This window comes from Nicotiana tabacum, chromosome 24 (assembly GCF_000715075.1).
Source record: "Nicotiana tabacum cultivar K326 chromosome 24, ASM71507v2, whole genome shotgun sequence".
NCBI lineage: Eukaryota > Viridiplantae > Streptophyta > Magnoliopsida > Solanales > Solanaceae > Nicotiana > Nicotiana tabacum.
In genome coordinates this window covers 84,714,053-84,729,687 of record NC_134103.1, presented here as the reverse complement: position 1 = coordinate 84,729,687, position 15,635 = coordinate 84,714,053, and the positions used below count along the sequence as shown (strand labels likewise).

The window sequence follows — 15,635 nt, the reverse complement described above, 5'->3', positions numbered from 1 at the left end:
TTGGCTAGACTCAGTGGAAATCTTGGGTCACGTAGTATCGAGTGATGGGATCCAGGTGGATCCGAAGAAGGTTGAAGCAGTGCAGAGTTGGTCCAGACCGTCCTCATCTACAAAGATCCGGAGTTTTCTTGGTTTGGCGGGGTATTACTGTCGATTTGTAGAGGGTTTCTCATCTATTGTAGCACCTATGACCAGGCTGACCCAGAAGGGTACTCCGTTCAGGTGGACAGAGGAGTGTGAGGAGAGCTTTCAGAAGCTCAAGACGGCTTTGACTACAACCCCAGTATTGGTATTGCCTTCAGGTTCGGGGTCTTATACTGTATATTATGATGCGTCGCGGATTGGTCTCATCGCGGTGTTGATGCAGGACGGTAAGGTGATTGCCTACGCATCCAGACAGCTGAAGGTGCATGAGAAGGACTATCATATCCACGACCTTGAGTTAGCAGCTATTGTTCACGCCTTGAAGATTTGGCGACACTATTTGTATGGTGTACCTTGTGAGATTTACACCGATCACCGGAGTTTGCAGCATCTATTCAAATAGAAGGATCTTAACTTGCGTCAGCGGAGGTGGTTAGAACTGCTTAAGAATTATGATATTACCATTTTGTACCATCCCGAGAAGGCCAGTGTGGTGGCGGATGCTTTGAGTCGTCGGGCGGAGAGTTTGGGGAGCTTAGCATATCTACCAGCAGCAGAGAGGCCGTTGGCGTTGGATGTTCATGCCTTAGCCAACCAGTTTTTTAGATTGGACATTCCCGAGCCGAGTCGAGTGTTGGCTTGTGTGGTCTCTCAGTATTTTCTTTATGATCGTATCAGGGAGTGTCAGTATGATGACCCTCATTTGCTTGTCCTTAAGGACACGGTTCAGCACGGTAATGCTAAGGAGGTCACTATTGGGGATGATAGTGCATTGAGGATGCAGGGCAGGCTATGTGTGCCCAATGTAGATGGTTTGCATGAGTTGATTCTCCAGGAGGCTCACAGCTTGCAGTATTCCATTCATCCGGGTGCCGCGAAGATGTACCAGGACTTGAGGCAATATTACTAGTGGAGGAGGATGAAAAGGGACATAGTGGAGTATGTAGCTCGATGTCTAAATTGCCAGCAGGTGAAGTACGAGCATCAGCAGCCAGGTGGGTTACTTCAGAAGTTAGAGATTCCGGAGTGGAATTGGGAGCAGATCACTATGGATTTCGTTGTTGAACTCCCACGAACTCAGCGGAGGTTTGATGCAGTTTGGGTGAGTAATTGTGGATAGGCTGACCAAGTCAGCCCATTTCCTTCCTGTGATGACTACCTATTCTTCCGAGCAGCTGGCTCGAATTTATATCTGCGATATTGTCAGGCTTCATGACATACCGGTATCTATCATCTCTGACCGGGGTACGCAGTTTACATCACGGTTCTAGAGGGTTGTATGGCAGAAGTTGGGTACTAAGGTTGAGTTGAGCACATCATTTTACCCTCAGACGAATGGACAGTCCGAGCGCACCATTCAAATATTAGAGTATATGTTATGTGCGTGTGTGGTAGATTTTGGAGGTTCTTGGGATCAGTTCTTGCTACTTGCGGAGTTTGCCTACAACAACAGTTATTAGTCGAGCATCCAGATGGCACCGTATGAGGCTTTGTATGGTAGGCGGTGTCGGACTCCAGCGGGTTGGTTCGAGCCGGGCGAGGCTAGATTATTGGGTACATACTTGGTTCAGGATGCTTTGGAAAGGTTAAGGTGATTCAGGATCAACTTCGCACAGCCCACTCCAGACAGAAGAGCTATGCGGATCGAAAGGTTCTCGATGTTGCATTCATGGTTGGAGAGCGGGTCTTGCTCCGGGTTTCACCTATGAAGGGTGTTATGAGGTTCGGAAAGAAGGACAAGCTGAGCCCAAGGTTTATCGGCCCATTTGAGGTATTGCGACGTGTTGGGGAGGTTGCTTATGAGCTTGCCTTGCCTCCTAGTCTAGCAGGAGTTCATCCTGTATTCCATGTTTTTATGCTCCGAAAGTATCACAGTGATCCGTCTCATGTGCTGGATTTCAGCTCAGTCCAGTTGAAAAAGGATCTATCTTATATTGAGGAGCCAGTGGCTATTTTAGATAGGCATGTTCGAAAGCTGAGGTCAAAAAACATTGCTTCCGTGAAAGTTCAGTGGAGAGGTCAGCCGGTCGAGGAGGCGACTTGGGAGACCGAGCATGATATGTGCAGCCGCTATCCTCATCTTTTCACCATTTCAGGTATGTCTCTATGCTCGTTCGAGGACGAACAATTATTTTAAGAGGGGGAGGATGTAATGACCCGGCTGGTCGTTTTGAGTGTATTAGCTCCAATCCCATATTTACTTCTTCCTCCGTATCTTTTTCTGCTTATGAGACTTGTGGGGAGGTTTTGTTTTGGTTTCGGACTGATTTGGGACATTTAGTCCCTAAAACGGAAGCTTAAGTCTTAGGATTTTGACCATAGTCAAAACTATGTGAAGACGACTCTGGAATAGAGTTTCGTCGGTTCTGTTAGCTCCGTTGGGTGATTTTGGACTTAGGAGCGTGTCCGGATTGTGTTTTGGAGGTCTGTAGCTGATTTTGGCTTGAATTGGCGAAAGTTGAATTTTTAGAGATTTTGACCGGAAATGGACTTTTTGATATCGGGGTCGGATTCTGATTCCGAAAGTTGGAGTAGGTCCGTAATGTTAAATATGACTTGTGTACAAAATTTGAGGTCAATCGGACGTGGTTTGATAGGTTTTGGCATCAGTTGTAGAAATTTAAAGTTTCAAGTAAATTAAGTTTGGATTTGAGGGTGATTCATGTTTTTGTTGTTGTTTGACATTTTTTGAGGGCTCGACTAAGTTTGTATGGTAGTTTAGGACTTGTTGGTATATTTGGTTGAGGTCCCGGGGGCCTCGGGTTGATTTCGGGTGGCTAACGGATCATTTTACACTTAGGAGAGATTGCAGATTTCTGGTGTTCTTCAGTTCTGGTTTCCTTCTTCGCGTTCGCGAAGCACTGAGGCACTTGGTCTACGCGTTCGCGATGGAGGTCCCGCGTTCACGTAGAGTTATTGGCCAACTGGGTCCCCAGGACCTTTTTGCCTATGTGTTCGCGACGTAGGTCCCCCGTTCACATAGGGTCCAGCTGAGTGGTCGATAAGGCATCGTGTTTGCGATGAAGGATTTTGGACTGAAGCAATTTTTCTGATTCGCAAACGCGAGGGTGTGGCCGCGTTCGCGAAGAAGGGATGCCTGGGCAGTATTAAAGTTTCCAAAAATGAGGGTTAGCCAGTTTTATCAAAACTTAAGATAGAGAGCTCGGATTTGGACGAGATTTTGAGGGATTTTCAGAGGCATCGATTGGGTAATGATTCTTCACTTGTTTTTGGTTATATCCCACTAATCTATCACTAATTTTATCTTTTAATTTCGGATTTGGGTGGAAAATTAGGGGGAAATGGGAAGAAGTTCTTCAACTAAGATTTTGGATTTTGATTGAGATTTTGATATCGGATTTGGATAATTTTGGTACGAGTGAACTCGTGAGTGAATGAGTGTTCATATTTTGTGAATTTTATCCGATTCCGAGACGTGGGCCCGGGGAGGCTTTTTGGGGCGATTTTCTAATTTCTTGCTTTAGCTTTGATTTCATTAATTAGATTAGTTTCTTATAGTTGTATTTATGGTATGTAATTGATTTTGGCTAGATTTGGGCCATTCGGAGTTGGATATTTGTGGAAAAGGCATCATTACCGATTGATTGATCTTGGTTCGAGGTAAGTGGCTTGCCTAACCTTGTGTGGGAAAAATCCCCTTAGGATTTGGTACTATTATGATATGTGAGTGTCGTGTATGTGAGGTGACGAGTACGTACACAGGCTATTTATTGTAAAACCCGAGTAATTTTATTGAGTAGTAACCTATTTTTCCTTTAATTTGAGTTATATCGTTTAAATGAGTATTAGTATGTTTTCATTCTTAATTAAGTTATTCCAATATGTGAAGTTATCCTGTTTATTCTAATATCGCATGTCTACGAGCTTTAACCGCTTATTTGAACTCTATGAAATATGCCTAGTTGATTCTTGTTTTTCCTTGTTCTTTATCAGTATAACTGTAGAAATCTTGTTGTTAACTATGGTATTTATCGGTTTGAGCTGTGTGTTTATTTTTGAGACTACGAGGAGGTTCCTCGGGAGTTCTCCCTGCACATTTACTTTTGAGACTACGAGGCGGTACCTCGAAAACTCTCCCTGCATATTTTACTTTTGAGACTACGAGGCGGTTCCTCGGAAGTTCTCTCTATACATTTACGTTTGAGACTACGGGGCGGTACCTCGGGAGTTCTTCCTGCATATTTACTTTTGAGACTACGAGGCGGTACTTCGGGAGTTCTCCCTGTATATTTACTTAGGGACTAAGAGACAGTATCTCGGGAGATCCCCTGTTGTTTACCCCTATGTTGTACTATTATTTTAGCTGTGTTTTCCTTTTGTTAAATTCCAGTCTCTTAATATACTGTTATATTCTCCTGCTTTATTTATTATATACCAGTGGGCCTGACCTGACCTCGTCACTACTCGACCGAGGTTAGGCTTGGCACTTAGTGGGTACCGTTATAGTGTACTCATGCTACTCTTCTGCACATATTTTTGTGTGCAGATCCAGGTACTTCTTATCAGCCTCGCTATTAGCTGAGAGTGCTTGCTGCTGTACGGAGACTTCAAGGTACATCTGCCGCGTCCGCAGACCTAGGAGTCCCCCTCTTTTCTCTCATATGTCAAAAACTTCCTCTATTCCTTTTATTAGACTCTGGTGTATAGAGATGGTATTTTTCTTCTGTAGCTTGTGACTTACGATGTTCCGAATTTTGGGAAGACTGTGTATTTATAGAGTATTGGTTATTGTACATGCCGAGTGGCATTGTTACTAGTTATTCAGTTATCCACTGCTGTTAGTTGTCAAGTTTTGCTTTCGTTTTGCTATTTTCAGCAATTTGTTAGGTTTAACTAGTCGTAGAGACTAGGTGACGTCACGACGTTATACGAAGGGAGTTTGGGTCGTAACACAAATATTAACAAAAATTATTAGTATCTTTGGATGAATAGCAAATTTGCTTGAGGTCCCAGCAACTGAACCAAATTGTTTAACCCAAAAATTGATTTTCAAGGTCAAAGTAATAAATTTAATATGACGGGCCACAAGTAATCGATTCGATCCGAAAGATATAAATTTTCGTTAATACAACGTGATAGAGAAGTGAAAAATAAATTCAATGACAGATACTATAATAAATATAAAGCAGAGAAGAAATAATTCTTATTATATGATCCTTGATAGGATGATAAGCCGAACAGAGCTTGAAGGGCCGGACTATGGCTAACTTGGGAGCAAGATGCTATGAATTACAATTTATAGAATTGTAGAGAAGAAAAAGATTCTCCTCATTGTGATAAAAAGTATGTATATTTATAGTGCTAAATCTAAGTAACCATTCTTCTTGAATTACGAGTCCATTATGAGCATTTACTCAATCCATTTGTTACTTTTGGAAGACTTGTAACAGCCGTGTAAGTGCTGAAATTCCGCAACTGATGAGTTAATTCCGTAACTGATGAGTTAATTCCATAAATGATGAGCTAATTCCGTAAATGATGAGTCAATCTCGTGCCTGTTAAGTCAATCTTGTGCATGTTGAGTCAATCTCATGCATGTTGAGTCAATCTCGTACCTGTTGAGTCAATCTCATAATTGATTGCCTTGTTCTGACTTATACAATCATTTATTGCATTTATTGTACGTTACATAATTGAGTTGCAACTGATGGCGTAATGATGATAAATCCCATATAAATCGGGATTAATTAATTTTTTCCTCATTTGTAATTATGAACTATTCTCCCGTACCTGATCTGAGGCTATTCTGTGATGATCAATTCCGAGACTAACAGGCACGGTACAAGTATGTTCGGTTCCGAGGATATTTCACATATCACCTTTACATGTCATTTTTCACCTTTCTCATAACTTTGCTAACACGTATTGTCATTTAATAGACTCATGTGGCGAGTATATTTTTCACTAATGCAATTCTGTCTTTTCAGATTTGACACCAAACCATAATATTCGGCTTTTAAATGAAACTTCGACAGCTCTCTCCATGTGAAATTTCATTGGTAGAATTCTTGTAAGTTGTAACACTTGAAAGCTAATGAGCTGTAAATGTATTAACATCTTATTTTGAGGCTAAAACGGAGATCCATATGAGCTTAATTATTAAAGACTATCACCAGTTTAACTAGTCTAATGTGCCCTTGGTATTTTGTTCGATGTTTAGATTGTTTTGACATTTTAATGTTTGTGATTGTCTTTTACTTTTACTAGTTATCATGGGGTGATTTGCACAAACATGATCATTTGGTGCCGCCATTTAAATTTTGACTTCTGTAAGAAAAGTTTTAAGAAAATAGTCTTCGGCCAGAATTTTCAAAAGTGCTCGTGGCAATCGTCAAAATTTCTCATATGGTGATCATCAGGATTTACTGCATAACCTGACAATCGCCAGAATTGTTCATATGGTGATCACCAGAATTTACCATAAACTATGGCAATCGCCAGAAATTTTTCATATGAGAAAATTCTAGCACGCTTATTTTCTCAAGATTTTTCTTACACAAATAGCCGGTCATATTTATTGTTTACTTTTTCTAGCTATATACATAGATTATACATAATTATACTATATAATATATAGATTATGCATATATTATACATCCATCAGCTATTTTTAGTTTAAGTGGTTGGATATGCCGCTATTTAGGTTAATTCTTCAAATTTTTAAACAAGGATCCCATGAAAAGGTCCACCGTGTTTTAGATCATGCAAGTATTTTACTTGCATTATCAACTCCTATGACGAATTGATAATGTTTAGTACACTGTATATCATTTTGATAATGTAAAATTTGTAGTCAATATGCTGAGTATAAAAATGTCAGAAATAAAAGGAGACGGAAAAACCCAATACCCGAATTTCACTCTTGTTATCTACTGCCATAGACTCGGGACACATTACTCTCTCCATGCAAAGTATTTCTTCTTCCTGTAGAGGCGGATCTAATATCATAATATTGGTTGTGGCTTTACTCATTGCTTTCGACTCGAATTATATCGACACATAAATACAATTAAAAAAAACGTACATATACACATAGTATGTAATATATACTTGGAAGCAGTGACCCCCCTCTGGTTATTTGCCACTAAAAAGCCAAATTAATACCATTTTAACAAATCCTTGATATTATTTTCTTCCTTTCTTCTAATTTCTAGTGTGTTTATCTTCTTTTTATTTTTTATGCGAGAAGACTCTTCATGTTTGTGTAATTTTGCAGCAAAGACGATCAAGTCGATATAAATAAAAGAAATTTGAATGAGTCTTGAAACAAGTTAACTGCATTTTAGTCTTAACTCGCTAGGGACATATGGCATTTGTGAAACTTGGCTCGAAATCTGAGGCCTTTCGTCGCGAAGGCCAAGCTTGGTAAGCCCCTATTTCTGTCTCTTTAATTTTCTGCTGGTTTAGATTTGCACCTTCCCTTCCAATTATCATTGCTTATATAGGCTCTAATGGTATTTTGGCGTAGAAATGACCGGTGGCGGAGCCAGAATTTTCGTTAAGGGGTGTCAAAATATATAAAAGTAAACATACCAGGAAATTAAGGGGAGTCAATACATAGTATATATACATATAATTTATTTTTTTACCTAGCTACACAGTTTATTTTTCCCGCAAAGCCCTTCCTATAAGGTGGCTCTGCCACTGAAAATGACACCAGGTAGTCACTCTAAAGGACTGCTATTTAAGAATTAGCCAGTGCGTCCTGAATTTCAGTTTTTTCAAGACAAAAATGTTTTGAATTGTCCTGAAATTAAGATTTTTAGTTTATAAATGCATGATAAAATAAGTACTGGCTAATCTCTAAATAGCATTCCTGAAAATGGCTATATGTGCACTTGCCCGCCAAATGTCTTTTTAATAAACTTCGTGCTTAATCAGATACCGTCATATAAAATGAAAGTTTCAATGATTTTCTGGTAATTTCACTTTCGTTTTGTTGCTAAATCTGCTGTGGCTATATATCTACTCCTATTAGAGATTAGTTAAGTAATTTATGCAATCGTTGAAACTAGATAAATGACAGGAAAAATCAAATTATAGGGCCATTTAGCTCTGATTATCTGACTTGATTTTTAATATGTGGATGACCAGAATAGTTGATTGACAAATAATCAGTTTTAATAGGACTAATAATGATGAAATAGGGACAAAAAAAGTCAAATTAAACATTGATTTCTTTTTGCATCTGAGCAGCAAACTTAGAAATGTTTTCTTTGTATTCAGGCATTGCACATCAGGCCTTCCTAGTGATGTTACAATTGAAATTGGAGAAATGTTCTTTTATCTACACAAGGTACACCTTTCTTATTTACTGTCAAACCTCTCTATAATAGCATTGTTTGTTCCGAAATTTTTAGGTTGCTACAGTGATGTGAAGTGCTACTATTACAGAACATATATTATAACATAACATGAAAAATTAGTTCCAAAGAAAACGTGGATGCTATAGTGAAGTATTGTTATAGAGGATGACTATTATAGAAAAGTCAGACTGTATTTATCAATTATTGTATCATTTAAATGTATTTTATGTGCATTATCTTGTTTTGGATATTACTTTTGCAGTTCCCATTGATATCAAGAAGTGGACTACTAGCAAAGCTAATTAAAGAATCATCGAACGACGACGGATCAGTTTGTGTTCTGCAGCTAAGTGACATACCTGGTGGTGCTAAAGCATTTGAACTAGTAGCCAAATTTTGTTATGGTGTAAAAATAGAACTTACACCTTTAAATATAGTTAGTCTAAGATGTGCATCAGAGTATTTGCAAATGACAGAAGAAACTGGAGATGGAAATCTCATTACACAAACAGAAGCTTTTCTTAATGATGTTTTTGGGAATTGGACAGACACAATAAAAGCTTTAGAAACATGTGAAGAAGTTTTACCACATGCTGAAGAACTTCACATTGTGTCAAGATGTATAAACTCATTAGCAATGAAAGCTTGTACTGATACAAAGTTATTTAATTGGCCTGTTTCTGAAAATGGTCAAGAGGGTACTACAGGCGCGGATATATGGAATGGTATAAGCGTTGAAAAGAGGATACAGCCCTTGACAGATGACTGGTGGTACGAAGATGTGTCGTTCCTTAGCTTACCTCTTTACAAACGATTGATTCAGGCGGTTGAAGCCGGAGGAATGAGGCCTGAAAATGTAGCAGGTGCCCTTGTGTTTTATGCCAAGAAATATATCCCTTTGATGAATAGACAAGCAAGTTTCAAGGATGCTACTAGCCATACTAAATCAGGTTCAACAATTTCCACTCCATCAGAGGCAGACCAAAGGGTACTTCTTGAGGAGATAATGGAATTGCTACCAAATCAAAAAGGAGTAACAGAAACCAGGTTTTTAAGTTGTTAGACAGAGCATACTTTTTAATTGCTTAATTATATTATTGTCTCAACATTACCTGATTCTTTTTCATGAACCAAACACATGAAAATATTGATTTGAACCTAGGACCTTTTGCATGTTCTAATACTATGTTAAGTTGCGTGAATCATCTCATAGCTTAAGTCGTTAGAAAGAGGACACTTTTTATTACTTATTATATTATGTCTCGAGACAGGTTTCTTCTTAGGCTGCTCCGAACTGCTATGATGTTACAAGCAAGTCCCTCCTGCAGGGAAAATTTGGAGAGAAGAGTGGGATTGCAGTTAGATCAAGCTGCATTAGATGATGTGCTAATACCAAATATGGGATATTCAGTGGAAACTTTATATGACATAGACTGTTTTCAGAGAATTCTGGACCATTTTATGTCAATAGACCAGGCTTCTTCTGCACCTTCTCCTTGTATTATAGAAGAAAGTCAATTGATGGAAGGTTCACTTCCCTTGACTTCATTAACAAAGGTATCAAATTTGGTGGATTCATATCTCGCAGAGGTGGCGCCGGATGTTAATTTCAAGTTTCCAAAGTTTCAGTCTCTTGCTGCTACAATCCCAGATTTTGCTAGGCCACTTTCTGATGGTATTTATCGGGCAATTGATATATACTTGAAGGTAACAAATAGTTGTCCATTTTCACTTAAGTAATATGCTGATCTTTCTTGATTCCACTGCATCTTGTTTTACTTTTTAGTAATATGGAGCAGAAAAGTAGACTAGTGAGGTTTAATCATTTTTTGTATTAGACTAGCTAGAGAGGTTTAATCATTTCATATAGAGCATGTGGATAAATACCTCTATTTTAGTATTTTTGTGACATGTAAAGTTGTCAGCCACTGATGCAACCGTCAAGTTATCTCGGTGTGACCTAGGTCACGGGTTCGAGCCGTGGAATTAGCCACTGATGCTTTCATCAGGGTAGGCTGCCTACATAACATTCCTTTGGAGTGCGGCCCTTCCCTAGACCCTGCGTGAACGCGAAATGCTTTATGCACCGAGCTGCCCTAATTTTTAAAGTTGTCAACGACCTATAGGTCACGGGTTCGAGCCGTAGAATCTTTCATCAGGTAGGCTGCCTACATATCCCAAATTTCCGGATCCTGCGTAAACGCTTTATGCATCATGCTGCCCTTTTTCAAAAGTTGTCAACTTTCAACTATTTTTTTTTAGAAAACAAGTATTGTCAAAATTCATTTCTCAACCTCTTTTCCTTCAAAGTTAATATTACTTTCCTTATTATGCATGTTTTCTAAGACATGATTTCAATTTTAGGCACATCCTTGGCTCACAGACTCAGAAAGAGAGCAAATCTGCAGACTGATGAATTGCCAGAAGCTGTCATTAGAGGCTTGCACACACGCTGCTCAAAACGAGAGGCTACCTCTTAGGGTCATAGTTCAAGTCTTGTTCTTTGAACAGCTTCGGCTACGAACATCAATATCAGGATGGTTTTTTGTCTCTGATAATCTTGACAACTCTCAAAGTAGTATTCGCAGAGGCAACCATGACACGAACACAGCAAATGACAGGGGATCAAGCATCGACGATATGAGGGAGCGTGTTGCAGAGCTAGAAAAGGAATGTAACAGCATGAAACAGGAGTTTAAAAAGGTAGTAAAAACAAAGAAAAGGTGGAATGTGTTTTGTGGGAAGAAATCTCAGTGTGACTTGAATACAGTAAAGCCCTGTAAAATACAACCTCCACCTGTTAATGAGCATAAAAATCACAAGAAGGGAGAGACTTAAACTGAAGGTGGACGTACTGTATTACTGTGTTTTCTTCTTTTCCTGCCATCAGGACTTCTTTTAGTATTATTATGGTAGTATTATGTATGTTATGGTTTGCACTCGTCCTGATATTTTGCAAATTGTTAATGTTGTAGTGAGTATAATAGGCATTTTTAAGCAAAGAGCATTTGCAATGCCGTGAAACTTTAGAGGGTATTATTGACGTTGGTCCGACACTTGACAGACAAAATTGAGTGTGCTCGTTATAGGCCTTGTGTATTCAAATTATGTTGAAGATCAGATTAGAGAAGATCTGTAATTAATAAGATATTACTTGTTTACTCTTTATGTGTGATTAATAATGAACATATTGTTATACATAAGAAGGAAAGTATTGGCGTAACTAGTAAAGTCATTGCCATGTGACCAGGGGGTCACAGGTTCGAGTCATAGAAACAACCTCTTGCAGAAATATAGGGTAAGGTTTCGTACATTACAATAAACCCCTTATGATACGGCCCTTCCTCGGATCCCGCGCATAACGAGAGCTTAGTTCACTAGGTTGCCGTTTATATTGTTATACATGAATTACTTTAGTAGGACATTTGTCTTAAACTGGTTTAATCTCCGCATTGCTAATACACATTCTAATTCCACATTATCCATAGCTTAATGCGGATATTGCTTAATATATTGCCAACCAAATATTGCGTTATTATACCCAATATAATCGCACATGTGGGACCTGTGAGAATAATGGGTACGCAAACTTTACCCCTACCGAGAGTGTGCTTCCAATAGACCCTCAAGCACAGTCACAGCAGCAAAGCAACATTAGTTATACAACCATAAATTTTTTTATTCTACAATAAACCAAATACGGTATTATCTTATGTGGGATTTTATGTTAGAATTAATTGCTCCAATATAACAATCAAACAACCCTTTACTCCAACAAATTAAGTTCCCAAGACCTTAAATTTGTGCAACACATACATTGCACATTCATTTTACAAGAAAAAAGGGTCACACCAAGATTCATACCAAAGAGTGATCTAACATGTCATTGTCTAGTCCATTATCAACTAATGGATATAATATTACAGATCAGAATCTTTTCCCAAGGCAATTTTAGAACATACACTGTAAAAGGTAATATACTTGTGAGTTCTCATTAACCTAGATGCAGATACAAAATTTTGTACCAACTTTGGCGTAAAAGTAGCAAGTGTTGAAGATGCAAAAAATTCATGAGCTTCGCTGCAATTTTCGTCGTTTCCAGGCCCTGCCATGTAGATTATACATTCGTAAGAAAGCTCACATTCGGCGAGAGCATTGAAACTTAAATAACCAAGTAATAGGACATGGAATTAAGAGGGGAAATACAATTTGCATATGGTAGATTGAGCTTTTTCAACTTTCATCCTCCTTTTCTTCCCTTCTTTGGTACCATTATCAAAAATTAACTCTTTTTGGGAGAGGGGGAGTGGCCAATTTCTTCAGAGGTTACTAATCTTTAGAGTATACCAACAGATATTGATGTGTTTTCAGCTCTGCATTAGAAAAGACTATAATTTTAAAAGCAGAACGTGCGAGCTGTTTACCTCAAGCTTTTCCTCAGTCAAAAAGATGTAGTTTAACACATTCAGAATTGACGCCTGGGCCGTTCTTCAGCAGCACTTACGCGTATGGACCTGCCATCAAGGTCCTGCACCACAATATCACAGCAGATGCATAGTTAGAAGAAATCCAAATAGGAAAGCTGATTGTGGCCCAACTAGTCCAAAACATATAGGAGGAAAGATGCAAAAAAGTGCAGTGGCGGACAAATTCATAATCCTTCTTTTCAGATACCTAAAGGACAATAACAACTGATATCGACAGGCATGAATATATTGGCCAACGAATCAAGATATGTAATCAGGCTTAGTAAGAATATACTTACAATACCATTCAAGCTATCAATTGCATCGTTGACCTCTTTGGCCGAACTGTATGTTACAAATCCAAAGCCCCTTGATCTACCACTATCTCTATCATAGACTACTTTAGCATCCACAACATTGCCTTGCTCACTGAACAGTTCTTTAAGTGCTAGATCATCGACACCCCATGAGAGGTTTCCTACGTATACTCTATTGCTGCTGTCAACACTTCTCCCACCCCGTGCACCTCCAAAAGAAGAATTCCCATCCCGTCCACCTCCATATGAAGAATTTCCACCCCGTCCACCTCCATATGAAGAATTCTCCCTTTTGGCTGGCGCTGGCCCCGCATTCACCCTTATTGCCCTCCCGTCAATTTCCTGCAAATCATTTAGATATCTAAATCAAATCATTGCAACAGAGTGCATATCCAAGCACTTGATAAGATTTTAGATTACACAAATGGCAAGTTGAAAGTGAGAGTAGAAAAAGTAAATTAGCGAATATAGTTTGTTTTATCAACTCTTTAAGATAACCAAAACCATGGAAATTTTAGACAAACGTAGTAATATAAGTACACTTGATGATAATAATGGATAAGTGGCAGAAAGGGCGAGAATATACATATCCATTGAATTGTTGTTCAGCAGCTTCGACTTCCCCTTTGGTAGACATTGTCACAAAACCAAACCCTCTGCTTCTTCCAGTGAGCTTGTCATATATAACCTGCAAAAATTGTAACAAAATTCCTACTCCCATTACCCTCCTAGTCAATCCTTCTCAACCCTAATATACAATAAAGAAAACCAAATTCTGTTGAGCTCACTACAGGGAAATGTACAAAACAAAGGGTGCCTTCGCCAAAGATGCTTGAACAAGCAGGACAAAAGAATTACTGCTACATTGAAAAAGTTTCATAGCAACTTACTCACTGGTCATGTTTCCAATTACGATTTAAGTTATATACACTGTTAGTATAATGAATTTTACACCATCAGTGTGATTTAACATGTTATAGCAGGTTTGTTACTCATTTTTAGGTTACCAATCAACGTTCATTAAGTAGAGTTACTAGTAATTACCTATTAAATAACGACGACGACCACAACACACCCAGTCTAATGCCACAAGTGGGGTCTGGGGATTATAGTGGGGATTATAGTGTGTACGCCGACTATAACCCTGACTTGAGGTAGATAGTATGTTTCTGATAGACCTTCGGGCTCACGAAAAGATGCAATAAATGACCATTTAAGACACGAAAAGATGCAATAAATGACCATTTAAGAACCTTAATATATCCATTTTCAGTTAATAACGTTCAAACATGAAGAACACATCACTTCAAAAATCAAAGCTTTACTCCTTAAGTCTTGAATTGAGTGAACCACCACATATAAATGCTTAAACTGTAGACACTTTTAATTATTCCATGGCAAAATTTTAACAAGTAAGTATTTAATTACGCTTTAACATTAAGTAGAAGAAACATAGGAATAATTGGTAGTTAACTAAATTACCTCAACCATTTCGACATTTCCAGCACGTTCGAAAAGGCCAGCAAGAGCAGCGCTGTCAACACTGAAAGGCAAATTACCAACAAAGAGTTTAAGGTCTTCAGAAAAACGGGGTTGTTCTGCTACTTCAACATCATCTTCCAATTGGTCAAAGTCAGAGAGGGCAACGCGAGTCGAGAACGAAGATTCAAAAGGTTTGATAGAAGCAGAATGACCAGTTGAAGAAGAAGATAAAGAAAGGTTCAGAGATGAAGAAGGGAGAGAGAAGAAGGAAAGTGTGGAATTTGGTTTTAAAGAAGAAGGGGTTTGTGGGGTGACGAAGAGAAAATGGAGAGAAGAAACTGAGGAAGAAGCCATGGTTTTGCTATAAAGCAAGAACGAGAGCAGAATATGGGTAAGGCGGAAAGATAAGGTTTTTTCCAAGAATTTGAAGATACAATGTTTATTGGCAAACATGTTCATATTTATAAGTGGAAAATCTGTAGATATTTTTTTTAGGTTAAGTGGAATAAGGCCCAAATAGGAAAGGCCTTGTTTGCTTTTCTCAAAAAGATCTTGAAAGGCTTAGCTAAAGTTGCAAAAACCAAAGCCTAGCCAATTTTCTTAGAAGAATCAACCTTAACAACAGCTCATCCAATCGCTTAAACTAAAAAAATGATGCATATATAATATATGAATAATGCATGTATAATACGTATATAATTATATATAATCAGTGTATAATCTGTGTATATCGGCTAGGAAAAGTAAATAGTTAATCCGGCTGGCTATTTGTGTAAAGATTCCATTTCATTATTTACTGTGATCTATTTTATGTGACACTATAAGCAAGAACAGAGATTATAATGTTCATATTTATAAGGGATCTTTATACAAACAGCTGGTTGAATTCTCTGTTTATA

At 38.4% G+C, this 15,635-nt stretch overlaps 2 protein-coding genes across 2 annotated transcripts; one reads left to right on the top strand and one right to left on the bottom strand.

Moving 5' to 3' along the window:
- The first annotated feature begins 7,132 nt into the window (after window positions 1-7,132).
- Window positions 7,133-11,637, top strand: LOC107814686 (BTB/POZ domain-containing protein At5g03250-like). Its single transcript, XM_016640133.2, has 5 exons — window positions 7,133-7,530; window positions 8,392-8,461; window positions 8,734-9,518; window positions 9,743-10,178; window positions 10,836-11,637. Exons 1-5 carry the CDS (start codon window positions 7,472-7,474, stop codon window positions 11,307-11,309), a joined length of 1,824 nt encoding a protein of 607 aa, XP_016495619.1. The 5' UTR covers window positions 7,133-7,471; the 3' UTR covers window positions 11,310-11,637.
- Window positions 11,638-12,221: 584 nt separating this feature from the next.
- Window positions 12,222-15,177, bottom strand: LOC107814688 (31 kDa ribonucleoprotein, chloroplastic). The gene is made up of 5 exons (XM_016640137.2): window positions 14,737-15,177; window positions 13,841-13,942; window positions 13,237-13,596; window positions 12,896-12,999; window positions 12,222-12,576 (listed from the first exon to the last, which is right to left on the bottom strand). The coding sequence occupies exons 1-4, from the start codon at window positions 15,088-15,090 to the stop codon at window positions 12,937-12,939; spliced, it is 879 nt and encodes a 292-aa protein (XP_016495623.1). The 5' UTR covers window positions 15,091-15,177; the 3' UTR covers window positions 12,222-12,576; window positions 12,896-12,936.
- Window positions 15,178-15,635: the final 458 nt, after the last annotated feature.